The sequence below is a fragment of the Lissotriton vulgaris genome, chromosome 6, assembly GCF_964263255.1.
Source record: "Lissotriton vulgaris chromosome 6, aLisVul1.2, whole genome shotgun sequence".
Taxonomy (NCBI): Eukaryota; Metazoa; Chordata; class Amphibia; order Caudata; family Salamandridae; genus Lissotriton; species Lissotriton vulgaris.
The window spans coordinates 125,052,591-125,069,628 of record NC_141694.1 but is presented as its reverse complement, the minus strand read 5'-3'; the positions used below and the strand labels follow the sequence as shown (position 1 = coordinate 125,069,628).

General features: G+C 42.1%; 1 protein-coding gene across 1 annotated transcript in view; it reads right to left on the bottom strand.

The window, feature by feature from the left end:
• The window catches only part of PLB1 (phospholipase B1), a 604,804-nt gene that overhangs the window by 112,999 nt on the left and 474,767 nt on the right, over positions 1 to 17,038 (bottom strand). Inside the window, exons 45-48 of the mRNA XM_086926127.1 lie at positions 14,368 to 14,426; positions 10,269 to 10,336; positions 5,934 to 5,977; positions 1,503 to 1,602 (exon numbers count right to left, since the gene is read on the bottom strand). Of these exons, the coding sequence (XP_086782253.1) occupies positions 1,503 to 1,602; positions 5,934 to 5,977; positions 10,269 to 10,336; positions 14,368 to 14,426 (271 nt within the window). The remainder of the gene's footprint in view (positions 1 to 1,502; positions 1,603 to 5,933; positions 5,978 to 10,268; positions 10,337 to 14,367; positions 14,427 to 17,038) is intronic.

Genomic DNA, 17,038 nt, shown 5'->3' with positions numbered 1-17,038 from the left:
GGGGACAGGTTTCAGTTCATCATTTTCACACACACACGGACACTCCAGACAGAGACCAGCTGTATGTATTTCAGTCCTGTCTGCTCCAGTAAGCACGGTGCAACCAAAACTGACAGGCCAGGTATCCTGCCGATGAGTGTGTTTTGCGTGTTTGTTAGTGGGTGGTTGCTGCATAGCAGAGGGTGAGAGCACGGTAGCTTTGTCTGACCACTCCAGTGGCATCAGTGGCAGCTTTTGGGGACGGTATATTGGTGAAAGCCAGACTAGGAATCTTGTATTTGGAATGGGTTGGTTCTGTGACTCTTTGTTTGACATTCATTGTTATTATCAGAGCAAACAGTGTATGAAGAAAGAAACATATCATTGGCATGTTTCGTGAATGACATAATGAGCAGGTCAGTGAGTTTCTAGCTCAAGCTGTTGCTGTACCAGGGAGGTGTGTAGCTCAAGTGGAAAGTGGTCATCTAACACACAAAAGGAGATAGAAGGAATGCTTAAAATGTTCCTCACCTTTGTGTGTTTGATAGAAAATGGTCATCCGACAGTGCAGACAGAGGGACTTAGCAGATTTGGAGCTACATAAAGGTGTTGATGCTTAATTCCTAGAAGGTGCATGGCCAAGAGGCTTTGAGGATGAAAGTGAAGCCTCTACCAGTCTTCTCCGTGTAGTCAGTGTGTCGTATACTGTTGCTGTTGGGAATCGGGACATCTTCAATAAACACATGACCCAGGTCTGACCAGCCCCTCTACTTCTTCCTAACCTATCTTTCCTCAGCCACAGTTTACTGGTTATGTGGTTCATGTCTGAATTATTTCTGGATACATATGACTTCATGTTACCTCCTAAACCAGTAGAATTAGGTTTCAAGGACTCAGAGGGCACAAAACAAAAAGAATCCTGTTTAGTCCAAACGGCCACAAAAAACCACTCCCTAACAAATCTGATGAAAGGTAAAAAACAATGTTTTTCAGACTTAGAAAGTAGTATTTTACATCTCGAAAGCCTGAAAGGACTCGGACAATGAGTTGCCACATGGTATGGTGAAAAAATGCGGTATCTCCATAGAAAGAAGGACTAAGGAATTACCAGTCATAAACAAGAATTTCAATCACTTGAAGGACTACCAAAGTACTAAAGTGGGATTTCATGATAAAAAATTGCCAATGGAACATTGGACAGCAACAGTTTAGGTGGCAAACTAAGGGAAGGTATATTGAGATATGTTTAGGTGCGAGATTGATAGACAGCTTTTTCAGGTGTCAATATTGTGTTTTTGGAAATGTACTGATGTGGTGTGAGGCAAGCTACATATGTCCAGGATTTTCTGAGGATGAAACTGAAGGAAATCCTACGGTAGGTCAAAAATCATATCCAGTTTTCTGAATCCATCATAAAAAGGCCCTAGTCCTGGCCAAGCTGCTTAAGTCAATAATGCTTTCAAAATATCACTTCTTCCTGAATTGTACTAGGTCAAGTTTTTGCATATTTATCAGTGACTTACCCCGCTTTGGCACCACTCACTGCAACATTAAATCTCGCATTCGCTTTCCCGGTCCCAGTGGAAAAGCCGTACAGGTCTGGATTGAACCGTTTTAGAATATCTTCAAAGAGAAAAAACAAGGCTTATTGTAAACTCTTCAGTAGGCGTTTGTACAACGTATGTGGTGAATTTGTTGAACTGTAATTTCATTTATAAAGCGCTTAGACCTTGAAAAACAGCAATTATCATGGTTCAATGGGCCACTGAAGCTCCTATGCCCTGGTGCACTGCACCTGCTGCACCACGGGAGGCTATGCCTCTGGACCCTGTGCAACCAACTAATGCTGCCCTGCTCTAGAACAAGAACTGTACGGTTCCCTAAACCCACAATTAACTCTTGGTGAAAACATGGGTTTCTGTACTCCAATAGAACTTCCACATTGCAGCTCCTGCTATTCCTGCTGCAGCAACACTAAACATTGCAGCTGTGATTTTCACACATTGAGCATTTTTGCAAGGTTAGTAAAAATGGTGGGTTACGCATTCACTACCATTCCAGGGTCTGCGTATTCCAGCAGGACAAGCACCGCAGCCCAGTCATTCATTCATTCCGAGATCTCCCATGGTGCATCTCCCAAATCCATCAAATCACTCTACCTGAACCATTTCAAGACCGCTAATGGCTCCTGAAAGGACCCAAAGCGCTAAAATGCAGCATTCGCAAGATGTGGATAAAAGGTGCTTTTTAATTGCTCCCTGAAAGACTATTATTCCTAGTCTACAGACTAGCAACTTCTTCCACAAATGAGGCATCTGGAAGATGAAGGGCTCTCCTCTGGCGCATGTTCTCTCACAGTTTTGTGCACTCAGCAGCATTTTAATGCTAGATCAAAATTGCTGCATTGGGACACACAGCTTCATCCTGCCTGTAATGTTTCTAGTTGTACCACTGTAATCCTATATAGAGAATAAAGTACACTCTGCCGTACATTATAAGGATATTGAACGTCACTGAGGAGTCCCGTGACCATATACAGGAACAAGGCCGAAGGCAGATTTCCTTTCTAATGTCATGGAACTCTGAGGTGACTTGTAATATACATATAATGTACAGCAGGGAGGACTTTATTCCTTATAATGCATTGGCACACCATGACTATTCACAGAAACCACCTACATCCTTGGTGTGGTGGTCGTTCACATGAAATAGCTAAAATTGTTGTAAATGTGTAGAATACAGTTAGGCTCTCTAGTGAAAAATAAAACACACCTAAAAGCAGTTAGATATTTGTTGAAAAAAGATATTAGACTCAGTCAACCCCTTCACCTTAGGGCTAATTCCCCCGCGGCGTGGGAGGGGAGGGGGGGCCGCGCACGGCACCGCGGTGCTGATGACGAGCCCAGGCTCGTCATGCAGCACGGTGCCCGTGTGCTGGTGATGAGCCTGGGCTCGTCATTAGCCCTCCCGCGCAATGGAACGCTCAGCACAGAGGGGGAATTATCCCAGCGTGTGAGCGTTCCACGGATCATGACGAGCCCAGGCTTGTCACCAGTACACGAGCACCGTGCTGCATGACGAGCCTGGGCTCGTCATCAGCACTGAAGTGGTTAATTACAAGTTAGAGTAATAAAACCTCTGTAGCTGAGAACGTGTTGAAGCATGCAGAGAAATTCTAGATTTTCGACAATTTCCTAAAGTGTGGACAGAAACACGTACCATAAATATCGCCTTTCTGCTTATCACTCTTTATCTAGAAAAACTGAGCAGAAGGAAAACCATGTTTCATTTTTGTTTTTGAAACTGCAGCTTTAATTATGTTCCGTGTCCTGCCTTTCCCTTCAGCTGCTGGCTCTGAAAGCAGGAATTGTGACATCAGAGTTTACCTGTAAAAAGATATTACAGGTGAGTAGATGTAATTTCTTTATTACAGGCAACTAGGGACATTGCCAGCCACCTATAATAAAGAAATTAGAGATGGGCTTTTAAACAGGGATTGCAGGCTCCCATGCATTATATATTATATTATCTTAGCCAAATGTTAATAGCAATCCTGGTAACAGCATGCTGAATTATTTGCAGGGGATGTACCGGTTTTGGTGTGATGCGTGTATAACGTGAAATGCAATGCACAACTTTAGACTCAATGGAGAATGTACATTTCAATTTGACTTTACTTGTGGTAAATGCTTGAGGAAGTAGTTGGAGCATCTACTTAATGAATCAGAGTCAGAGTCGTGCTTACTAAACTTACTCAATGAACGTGAATCACTGCAATGCTTATGGATCTTACTAATGAAAGTGCGTCTGCTTACTGAATGCTTACTAAACCTACTAAATGAATGTGAGTCTCTACATAATGAATCGATGTAATGCTTACTAAACTTACAAGATCAACATGAGTCTACTTACTGAATCAGTCATGCTTAATGAAACAATGTGAGCCTACTTAATGAATCAATGCAGGGCTTACTAAATTTACTACATTAATGAGGTCCCTATTTAATGAATAAATGCAGGGTTTACTAAATTTACTAAATTAATGTAGGTCTCTAATGAATCAATGCAATGCTTACTAATCCTACTAAATGAATGTGCGTCTACTTACTGAATCAGTCATGCTTTCTAAACTTACTGAATGAATGCAAGTTTACTTAATGAATCAATACAATGCTTACTAAGCATAAATGAATGTCAGTCTCTACTTCATGAAACAATGCAATGCTTACTAATCATACTAAATGAATGTGCATCTACTTACTGAATCAGTCATGCTTTCTAAACTTACTGAATGAATGCAAGTTTACTTAATGAATCAATACAATGCTTACTAAGCATAAATGAATGTCAGTCTCTACTTCATGAAACAATGCAATGCTTACTAATCTTACTAAATGAATGTGCGTCTACTTACTGAATCAGTCATGCTTTCTAAACTTACTGAAATGAATGCAAGTTTACTTAATGAATCAATACAATGCTTACTAAGCATAAATGAATGTCAGTCTCTACTTAATGAATCAATGCAATGCTTACTAATCTTACTAAATGAATGTGCGTCTACTTACTGAATCAGTCATGCTTACTAAACTAACTGACTGAATGTGAGTCTCTACTTAATGAATGAATGCAATGCTTACTAAATGTAACACATGCATGTGAGTCTGTACTTAATGAAGGAATTCTATGCTTACTAAACTTACTAAATGAATGTGAGTCAGTCATACTTACTAAATTTACAAAATGACCCTGAGTCTCTACTTAATGAATCAATGCTTAGTTAACTTACTAAAAAATGAGTCTCTTCTTATTGAATCAATGCAATGCTTACTAAATGAATGTGACTCTCCTTAATGAATCATTGTGATGCTCGCCTCTATGCCATCGAATTTGTAGTGTTGGCAAGTATGTTAGCCTCGGCCAGGGATGCTATCTGCAGGAGTGTTACAGGGCCCTGAGGATTCAGGCTTTCAAAGCGCCCCAGCTCTGCTGCGAGCAGCTCCCAGCAAAAGGTGTATTTTGAAAAGGTTGATTCGTGCAGTGTCATGTACGCGCTTCCACTCGCGTGCTGTACTGGGTAGGCATGTTCAAAGGCAGGGCCTGTATCAGTTTGTATAGTCACCTGAACAGCACCTGCGACAAGCATGGTCTTGGCCTGCAGCACCATGGCTGTGCCTCCTGTGAAAGGGGTGATCTCTCCGACAAGGGGTTATTCCCATGATCATTGTTCAGTGGGGGTGGTGCCCTTCACCCCTAGACTGGACAATCTGAATTGCTGTTGCAGTGCCCTGCTGGTGCCTGCCCTCTACTGCAGGTCTTCTCAAAGTGCTACACTTCCCTGAGGGGATGCCCTCTATTGCACATTTCATCCTTCCGAGGTCAATAAAATGAGTACAATGTAGTTGGGTAACATTAAACATCTGTTATTTAGAGCCAACATACCCTTCTGGGTGAACGTGCGCTTTACAAATACACATCTTATGTTATGTTACTGCAGGTCTTTTACAAGTGCTACACTTCCCTGAGGGGCCTGCCCTCTACTGCAGCCTTTCATCCTTCTGCGGTCGATAAAATGGGTACTATTGAGTTGGGCAACAATAAACATCTGTTATTCAGATCCATAATACCCTTGTGGGTGAAAAGTGCACTTTACAAATACACATCTTATGTTATCTTACTACAGATCTTTTAAAAGTGCTACATTTCCCTGGGGGGCTTGCCCTCCCCGGCAGCAGAATAAAGGGGAAAAGAAACAAAACATGGAACACTTATTGTGCCTACTGGGTTGCCAAGCACACAGTCTCTCTGTGCCAACATTTTTCACCCACATACCACATTCATGAGCCCTACGCCTTAGGCTGTGTTAACAAAGTAACTGGTCATTGATGAACAATAATGCCACCCGTACACGTCACAGTGATTGCTGCGCCCTCCAGTGCCATCACAATACTCACTAGGCAAAGTTGTGTATTTATCCAGCGTCCCATCTCCACCCGAGCTGTAAAAGACACAAGATTTGTATTTGTTTAGAAAATGCACAACCTTTACAGGCCAAACAAATGTAACACAGCAGACTTCAGAACCTTTGTAGTGATTGCACAGCTTCAGTGGCAGAACGTGTGCAGGAAGTGCCTTCACTTGCCACGTACACTCGGTGGGCCATTGCTTCCTGGCCTGTCACACTCAGTTATATGTTATCATATTTAAATAAAAAACACTTCAGTCTCGAAATCATGCTCGGAGAAATGCTAGAATCTTTTTTCGTCTGTCTAGGTCACTCCTTCTTTTTGTGGCGGGTAATTCCCAACAAGCCTCCCATAACCCTTTCCGTTGTGGGAAACACCCTTTACTCCTCAGCTCGAACCAGGCTGTTCCTTTACTACATGGGTCGAAACATGGGCGCAATTGTGCTGGTTTTGTTTTGTATACTTTGAATATGTTGTGCTATTTGTAATTGTGTCCTTAGTTGGAGTGTATTGTAACACTGTTAGTTTTGATCATATGTTTCTTTGGTCTGTTGATGTTTTTTGTGGAGACAGGTACCGAAATGATATGTTTTTCTCCCTATTAGATTAGGGCTCCCATGTCTGATTTGAATTTCAAATAATATTGTGTATGTGTAACTTGCTGTATGTGATAAATAATATATAATAAACAAAAGGAAAAAAAGATACATTATTTTTACCGTTTGATAATAAATGAAATTAACTGCTCCTCAGTGGGGCATTATTTATTGTTAATGAATGAATGATGTTAATAATCTGGTAAGGGGTTGATTGTTGTATATTTTGTCGATCCATGAACACATCTTTACAACGTGTTCATTTACCCTGCAAGACGTTACAACAACTTGCCTTAAGGGAAGCGCTGTTGGATTGATGCTGAACTTTAAGTCCTACACTTTCCCTACTGTTGCACAAACTGGAGTTGGAATAGTAAATTATACTGTTCCAATTCCAACGCTTTCCCTTAGGCAAGTCGTTGTAATGACTTGCGGGGTAATGGAACGTGGTGAAAAGACGCGTTCGGACCAAGTTGCGGAAAAAATGTACAACTTCATGGTAATTTGCAAAAACGTTGAAAAATGCATTAAAGTGCATTTTTCCAAGTTTCATGTTGCGCACAGATCAATTTCAGGGGTGCAACAGGGTGTCCTTTGGACACCCCCGCGCCCTTGAAATCGCAATGTCAATATGCGAATCGCTAATTGCAATTCGCAAATTGAGATTGTCTTCCCATAGGAAAGAATGGGGAGGTATTCCTTAATTGCGACTCGCAATTTGTGAGTCGCAATTAAGGAATTCTAAGAAATCGCTATTTTTTAAGTGATTTCTTGATGCATTCCATTTTGCTATTCCTTAATAGCGAATCGGTATTTTTCGCTATTAAGGAATCGCAAAATGGGTTGTTGATGCATCTGGGGGTTAGTCTTTTGGGGAAATGATATATCTGATACACAATAATATTGGCTCCGTTCCTGCATGGCTGTTTGTCTGGTTGCATAACTGAAGAAACATCTGCCCAGACAACCCTGAAAGCAGTCCATTGTTTCTCAGCCCACCGGGGTTTTCCCTGTGTCCCATATGACCAGTCCACACCTGATGCTAAACTTCGTCACACCTTGCCAGCCCATAGTTGTGCATGCAAAATTAATTGAGCTTATGTAAATTATGGTCACCTCGAACCAAGACTCTGCATTTATTCTCTGTAATTTTTGCTCTTTCTTGAGCTTGGCACCTAATCTTGTTGCACCTTGTGGTAGTTCTTAGAAATTGCAGAATGACATAGCCACTAGACAGTGTTATGTAGCTGAAAGTCGGACTAAAGAAACCAACTGGAAGCAGTTTCCATGGACAGCCCCAGTCATGTATAATGAAGATCCTACACCCCCACCCCAAGACAAGGAAACATTCTCAAGGACTATCCATCCAACAGCGCTGTAAAAATGCAGTGGATTACTTTGTCACCCTCTCTTCGGCACATGTGGATCCATATTGCTGGGCCAGTGTCTGCACATTCATATTCTAGAACCAGTGCTTAATTTGAGCCTGTGGTTTCCGGTGCTCAGCACCAGCACATAATTGTCAGCACCAATGCTTGTGACAGTCTGCCAAAAGGTGGCTCTATCTGTCAAATTTAGAGATGCCTACAAAAACAGTTAATTATTAATTCAATATACATCAAAAATGACTATTACCTGCCGACCAAGTCATTCTTATAGCTTTGGGGGCCTGGAATAGTCTGAACTGTCACACTTGTAGGAGTGTGACGGTTAGTAGCTGTGTTGTTACCATCATTGACAGCCCTGGCAGGGGAAACGTGTGGGGCAAACTGTAGTAGCCTCCTGACAAGAGCCCAGGCACACATTTGTTTTTACAAATCAAGCACTGTCTAGAACAATCTATGAGGAGTTTTTGTCTTCAGCTTATGTCCTACACCGGAAGCGTACTATGATTTTCAGGACTCCAGGGGGAATCCTACAGTGCTCCCCATACACAGAAATAATTTACTTATCGGGCCAAATGTACTAACTTTGCACCATGTCTATATGGTGACCTCTTCTCTCCTTATGTCAGTTCTGGTCTGGTTGCTAGGTGGCCCTGTGTCAGCATAGCTTGTTCATCAAGCCTTGATCTTTTGTGTTAGAGACCTATGCACTCTGTGAGTTGTACTCACAGTTCACCTCAGTTGAATGAGGTGGGACAGAAGAAGCGGGCGATGGGGGTTTGATAAAGGCGAGAGGACTTGGACATGGAATGCCCAACAAGGAGGCCTCTGCTGACTTCACATTGGACCTCATTATGTTATACTACTGACATCTGCAAAGCACATAGTCCGCCATCAGTTCAGCCATGCTGGCTTTGATCCCCATTCCAATGTTTCTATTACATGCTAGAGTCTGAAAGTTCTTCTAGTATGTGTAGGGTCTCCAGGTTCTTGTATTGACCTGTGTAGTGTAACTTACTTGGTGTACACACATTGACATGCATTGGATCATCTATTATTTTTGTTTCTATTTATTGAGTTCTTCATGTACCAGGATACATACCCTCAAAGTGGGTGTCAACGCGCTTTACAGTGGTTATGAACGGAAGAAAAATACATTAATTTCAGGAGGAGCAAAGAGAAATTCTTCTATAAACTTACAGCAGTCGTACAGCTAATTGGAGCCAACCCTTTTAAAACGGAAATAAAGACGAGGGGACGGCATTGTTTCATCACAGTTAGTAAGGTACAATATTATTGAGGTATAATAGGTGAAAGATGATGGGAGGAAGAGGAGCAACATCAGAGGGAAAACTTGTTCTGTTTAAAATGTAGGCTCCTTAGAGCACTATTGTAGGGGGTGAACATAATATTGTGGAGAGAGGCAGGATAAGGTGTAGAGCAGTGACAGGTGCACGATGAACAGGGGACTTCATGGTAGGAGGAATAATGTACGCGAGCAGCGTTGTCTGTGGCAGGACGGAGAAGGTGGAAGTTGTGACGACAGGTTAATCAATAGATGCTTTTGGCTTTTTTTTTCAAAGGTATATAAGAAAGATAGGTTGGAGGCACATTTTGAAATCAATGGGTTTTCAGGACATGATTCTAGTGTCAAAGGCAAAAGAGGCTGGGGCGGTCAACAGATTAGTTGGGCATCTCTTGCTAAAATATTGGAAATAGTCTCAGATTGGTATAACTAGCTACATGAGACACAGACTTCTCATTTGTGAGAATGATGTTTGTGGCCTATTAGGCTTTATTGGACATGATGGAACTGTTCTGTGCTCTATACGGGGGCTTACGCATTGTGGTCTTGATTCATCTCTATTGAGCCCCTCTTGACAGCCTACTTACAGCCTCATTATGAGATCCCTGGAGTTTGTCTGATAACTCACCCGACAGAGTTAACAACACTAGGGGCATCAATAACTCCAGGTCAGGGGAGCTGCTGGGTAATAAGAGGTGCACCCCTAGAGCACCCTCGGAAATGAAGATTTATTGGGTGACTGGTAGTTCTGCACCCCATTCCCTGATTATTAAGCAGCTCAAATATCCAGATGAAATGTACTGAAAATACAGTGTTGTTGTGGATCTTGTACTTCCAATGGGGGCCTGCAATGACTATCACCAGAACTGTAGGAATTGAGCGGCCCCTCATAAGGGCAGCCTATAAAGGATGTTTGGCTGTGTTGGATACTCTCTTGAAGCTAAGTGGTCACATCGGACACAGATCCGTCCCTATACCATAGTCAGTGAGGATCTAAAAATGATTTACTTATCCAGTGTATTGAGCGTGTACTTACCTCCAGGAGAGCCCTCTCCATTCTGTCCTTAGGTTAGACAAGTTTGTCGCGTTGGCACCAAAGCCTGCCTGAAAGTAAAACATACAATTAGATGGATAGATTATTAACACAGTATGCACTATTCAGTAGATGAGACAGAGTGATGAGTACTCTCTGCCGTACATTATAAGGATGTTGCAAATCACTGAGGAGTTCTGTGATCGTATACAGGAACAAGGCCTTATAATGTAAAAGAAGGGAGTACTTTATTCCTTATAATGCATGGGCATACAATAACCCTTCCAACAAACCACTTAAATCCTTCATGTGGTGGGCTTTCACATGAAAGAGATAGGATGTTTTCAAACATGAAGAACACAACTAGAATATCCAGTGAAAAATAAAACACACATAAAAAAGTTAGATATTTGTTACAAAAAGACGTTAGAATCAGTTAATTGCACTGTAGATTTAAAAAAAAAACGCTATAGCTCAGAATTGTAGAAACATTAAGCATGGGTGAATTTTGCGAATCTCGCGTTCGCGAATTTTGCGGATTTGCGAACTCGCAATTCGCAAAATCCACGAATTTTTGCGAATTTGCGGATTTTTTTTTTGTGTGTTCGCGCGGGTTTCTTCCAGTTCGCGAGGGTTTTGTACAATTTCGTAAACGCGAACTTACCTGTCAGGTCGCAAGTTTTGCGAACTTGTTGTTTCTACGTGTCCAGCCTGTTTGGGACACTCTTCTTCATCACTGCCACTCTCTGTCACCACTGCCACTCTCTGACTACTCATGCCACCCTCTGGCCCACCCATGCCACCCTCTGTTTCATCACAGCACCCTCTGGTTGTCCAGTCAGTGTACATTATTGTGGCAAAGCAAAGCACACCTTCCCTGCCTCAAGTGACCTGAATTAATTTGGGGCTGATTAATGTGTCACAGAATATTTTTTTAGCTGGCACCTGCTTCCTTAGTGCTTCCTGATTAGTGATCTTTTGCACTTGCTAAGTGCTTTCATTGTTGCAAAATTAGTTACAACACCTGCCCTGCCCCAACTGACAATAATGAATTAGGGGCTGATTAATGGATTTGAACTTCCAGCCTGGCTCCTGCTTGTCTCCCTTAGCTGTAATTCAGGACCTTTGTGGCATATGTGTAACTATTCTGAGGTTCAGAGCAGGGTCACATAATAGTTGCAAGTAGGCTACTGAACTCTGGAGGGGCCCCTCAGGAAGCACTACAGGAAATGGCTACTAATGATGAGCCTGAACTTTTGAACCTGGTAAGTAGTTTCAGTTTTGCTAAGATCGTATTTCTGCAATTTAGCGCTTATTCACGGGGCGCGAAGTTGTACTGGGAAGCCGCGAACTCACGCGAACAGTGCGAGCAAAATCCGCTGCTCGCGGATTTTGCGGGAGATTCGCGAATCTCGCGGATTGCGAATTTACCGAAAATCCGCAAAATCCGCGAGCAAAACGGATTTTCCGCCCATGCTTAAGAAACATGCAGAGATTCTAGATTTCCAACAATTTCCTAAAGTGTGGAAAAATCAACGTTGTCATAAATATGTCATATCTGCTTATCACTGTTCATCAGAAAGATTGAGTAGATTACATGAAAATGGGGCATATCTATCCTCTGCAAAGCAACTACATTGTAGTCGGATGACATTGAGAATTACTGCATTATAGTATGCTGATATGATACAGTGTGAGTTTATTTGCCTTGACAATAGTAAGTGGCAATTTACAGCAATGCATAAAACACCATTACAATAAAATAGGCATGCAAATAAAATAACACACAATACAATATACTAGGAACATACTGTATCTAACAAAGTTCTATAAACAAAAGGGCAAATAGTCCTTAATGTATACTGTTACTGATGAAGATATTCCTAAATTCGTTTAGGGCCGTGTAGCCTTTTTGAAGAGTCTGGTTATATTTCTGTTTAAGGTGCTGGACACAAGAGGGGTAGCACAGATTGAATGTGTCCCTGTCACACTCCAATGCTTCTTGAAGGACAGGCCTGGGTGGACACTCAGAACACTAACTACTGCTAGCTGTCTAGGTTGAGTGGTAGGTGCATGAAATTGTGAAACTGACAGAGACGACTGTAATACGTATTCACCTGGATTGGGAGAAAATATGGAGGGCGGTTGCTCCATTGCCTATATTTTGAGGCTTAGTGCCCATATTTTGTTTGGTGCAAACCGGTGTTAATTGCCCTTCCTCTTATTATGTGCCCAGAGAGTTAACTCCCTGAGCCCCTTTACACCTCCCCAAGCCACCAGACCTCTCTAGGAAACGTTCCTTTCACGGTCATGACTACCGTAGAGATATGAGCCACTTTGTGAAATTCCAACCATTTTTGTCCTTGGATAGTTGCCCCGCCTCTCCTCATAAATTCTTTGTCCGCCATTTTGCATAGACTTCGGATCTAAGAGCTAAGGGCCAGATGTATCAATCATTTTTCCGTTCGCAAACGGGCCGATTTGCAGAATTCTGTCTAGAAATAAATGGGACGCCATTCCTTACTTGCAACTAGCAGTTTGTGAGTCGCAAATAAGGAATGCATAGGATTACCAATTTTATTTGTGAATCCTACATACATTGCATTTTGCGAGTCCATAATAGCGAATCGGTAAAATTCACTATTCAGGACTTGCAAAATACAATGTTAATACATCTGGCCCTAGGAGTCTTCTGGGGCTGCTAGATTTTCTGGTCACCCTGGTTAGAGTTTTTTGGGGCTATGTGAAGTTTTGTTGGGGCCTGGTAAGGATCTGTAGGCGCCATGTGAGGGCATTGTGGACGCTTAACTGCTATGTGAAGGTCTGTGTATGTTGAAAGCTGTATGAACATCTGTGGCCCCTCTGTGAATGTCTCCTGAGCGTTAAGTGATGGTCTTTTGGCACTGTGTGAATATTTTTTGAAGGTCATCATGTAACAGTGAGTTACTGTTTACCTGTGGGTCTTTGGCGATAAGGTGAGGTGTGCTAAGAAGTGATGATATAAGAATGTTGACTACTGTGAGATTTACCTGAGGGTCTGTAGTGAAACAATTGATGGAGCTAGTTAGGGTTACGCCTGGATGTTGAGAGATATTTAGGGGTTGCTGAGAGACATAAGAATATCTGTGAGTAGCTTTGTGATTCCTTATTGGGGCTGACTGGTGGGCAGTGGACAGACAGACAGCTTTCTGATGTTGCTGGGGCACCAATGCAAAGATCTGTAGAGATGCGCCAGCGGTGGGACTTGTTGATCGGTCTGTGAGGGCATGTTGGTGACACTGTTAGGTTTGTGAGAGTGTGTGGGTTGTGTCTGTTAGGCCTTGTTAGATTCTGTTAATGTCTACTTGAGCTTGTGATATTAGATTTTATCTTGTGTAAATCTGAAGAAGAATGAACGTCCTACTCGGTGTACCATGTGACAGTTTCAGGATGTCTGGACTTTCTGAAGTGGCTTTGGTTGTATTTCAGTAGTACCACTTCTCAGGTTTTGCAAGTAATTTAATTAAACTCTGTTATTTCATAAAGGGCTTATCACATTTTTAAACTTAGAGTCACATTAGGTTATAATATACAGTAAGAAAGTAATATGGAGTTGTCCAAGTGAACCTTGTGGACAGCTATTAAAACATTCTTCTCAAAATCATCCTCTAATAAGAGCCACCAAACCCTTCAGAACTAGCCAATAGTCTCGCCTCCTTCTAAAATGCTCACTTTTCTTCAGATTTGTGCACACGCAGATGCAGGCAAGAATGCACCACTAAGTAACTAAGACTGCATTAATTAGCACACTAGATGTATGAGACATTTGCTTTCCTCCCTACCTTCCACTAATCCTCCTCTTGAGAAATATAATTTCAGGTAGCCGACGTTTGCACAGAGCTACATAGAAGGAGCCACAGGGAGATATAGTGATTTGCCAAACGTCATATTATTTTTGTTCAGGTGTCAGATCCATGATTGGAAATCAGAGCTCCGCATTCCAAGGTCAGCAATTTAGCAACAAGAAAACATCTACAGCTTCGCCAGGTGTGTTATGTGTGTACAAATGGCAATAGTTCCTCCAGCTGTAACCCAGATCCCCTTCAATGATTGGTTTACTTACAGTCAGAGAATCACCAAGAGCTCCAATCACCTTGATGTCGGCCGGCCTGAGCTGATGAACTGCAGAAGAAAAGAAAAAGATGGCCGCTGATTCCTGAGACACGTCCGTTTTAAGACAAGGAATGCAATAGAGGATTTATTCAGTAGAATTCTCCAACAAAGATGCATACGAATCTCGACACAAGAGTTTAGTTGCCAGGCTGCATTAACTGGTTTAAACCACTTGACCAAAAATTCATATTACAAAGTCAAAGATGGATCAATGCTTGGTGTCACATTGGATACACCCAAGATGCGTGCCATTGCAGTTGAAGCACAGACACTGGAGTTGACCCTGAATCTGAATCAACCATGTTTCATTAGATGGAATGCAGATCTGGATCCATCTGTTTATTTCTCTTTAGGTGACTACTCCATATTAAGCATCGGTGGGCCCCACAAAAGTCTATGGACCCGATTCACAGAACTAACTTAAGACAAAATCCTAAACTTACTACGATTTTGGTATTCACAGAAGGCACTTACTCATTTTGGTATTCACAGAAGGCACTTACTCATTCCAGTGTTCACAGAAGTTAGGAGTCCTAACCTTAGGACTCCTAAATGCTTTCTGTGAATACCGAAAGTCTTAAAGTTAGGATTTTTCTCAGTTTAGGAGTACTAACGTTAGGACTCCTAACTTTGGGACTCCTAAATGTTTTCTGTGAATACCAAAAGTCTTAAAGTTAGGATTTAGGACTACTAAACTGAGAAAAATCCTAACTTTAAGACTTTCGGTATTCACAGAAAGCATTTAGGAGCCCTAAATTTAGGAGTCCTAACTCTAAAGGTCTAACTCAGTCTAAAAAATGCAATTTTTAGACTGAGTTGGCAGGTGACTGCAGAGAAACTCTGTATTTATTACGCACACACATCTCAATTCTAAGAACAACCTAGCACATGAGGCTGAGACAGGGATTACTAGGGTTGAAGAAGTTCTCAGTTCTGATATGACTCTGCTAGAGCCACCTCCTTACGCTTTACTCAATGCACTGTTAGTTTTGAAAGTGCATGAAGAGTGCCAATAAAATAGTGAAATTAGCATAGAGTGGCGGAAATTGATACCACCTAATTAAAGAAAATATGGAAGCTTGGTTCAGTGAGAGGCTATGAGCAAATTTACACTACTTGATTCTTTCAACCCAACTAGGATGAACTAACCATTCATTGCTAAGGATCAGAGAATTGAGGGGATCATAAAATGTTTGCGTAGATCGCCTCAAATGATTGGGTGTACGCAACGCCTGCACCTGCATTTAAAGTGTGCAAATCAATCCTGTCTGTGTAGCTGAAAGAGCACTGCAAAAGGCAGGTAGAACTTTGGGGCTAAATGATTTATTTTTAATGCAGTTCAGTGCAGCTACCAAATCTGTTGTGTTCACTAGAGAGAGGGCACTGCTCCTGTCATCCCCTGCTCTGGTATTTTAAAGGCAGCCTGGCTCACAGCATAGCCTTCCACCATGGATTAGTCGGGAGTGTGCGCTGTCTGGCATAGGATCTGCACATGAATTATACCTTTGCAGTTAAAATTCCTATGCCTTGACACATTTCAGAAGGATCCCACGCGCTGAATACGTGCTGTGCACTTCAGCGCATATGCAGTGCGAACGTTTTTTGAGGAATGAAAACAGTTCTACTTTTTTAACACCTGCTTAAAGGACAAATTAGTTTATGACCCAAAGCCTAGTCTGGCTATCTTAGTGGTTTGGGCTGTGCATCAAAACCTATAGGTGTTTGTGTTTCTCATCTGCCCAAGTAATGCCCCGTTGGAGCAGAGTGCCACAAAGCAGCCAAAAGGTCTTTTTGTACTGGGAAAAGGACATCATTGCAGCACAAAAACTGGAAACTAAACACCAAGCCCTTGCTTTGTGCTACTTTGCGTCACTTAGCGGTGGTGCAAACCCTATTAAATCTGTTCCTTTGTTTCTTCTTCAGCATGGCTGTATTGCCATCACAGCCAGACAATCAGAGTTGGTTTTCCAGTGAGAAGCTGTAGGAAGAATCTATTTGAAAAGTTCTTTAACAGTAGCTTCTTTAACCTCTGTTATAGGGCTGACAATTTTGAAAGGAATTCACCATAGCATGTGCACAGCAGCCATTGGGGTGACTGGGACACAATGGACCTCTATCTAAAACCAAACCTTCCCGATGATCGCATGACCTGCTCCCTTAAGTGGGGGTACTACTTAAAGATCAATCAAGGAAAGCATAGTTCCGGACCTGGTTATCTGACAGAAACCTCATGATTACAGGATAGGGTCTGGTATAGCCTTATAGTATGCCTGAGCGGGCTATACTGGCAATTAAAGGCCTGCTTCAACATTAACAAGGGAGCGGGTCTTTAATGACTGGTATAGGAGAACAATGGCGGGCTATAAGGCTATTCGAACATTCTGCCACTAGAGGGCAAAATGTTTTAACAAACAAAACAAAGGCTTCAGTGAGCCCAAGGGGATTTAAATCCCCCTTGGGCTCCATGAGGCATTTCTTCATAGCAACAGCTGCGAAAGACAAATATTGGAATGTTTGAACCCAGGGCATTTAACAGGCATTTGGATATCGCCTTGCACATAGCGCTACTCGCTAGAAGCCTGTTGTAATTTTAAAAAAGCCCCGTTTTGTCGTTTCTGTTC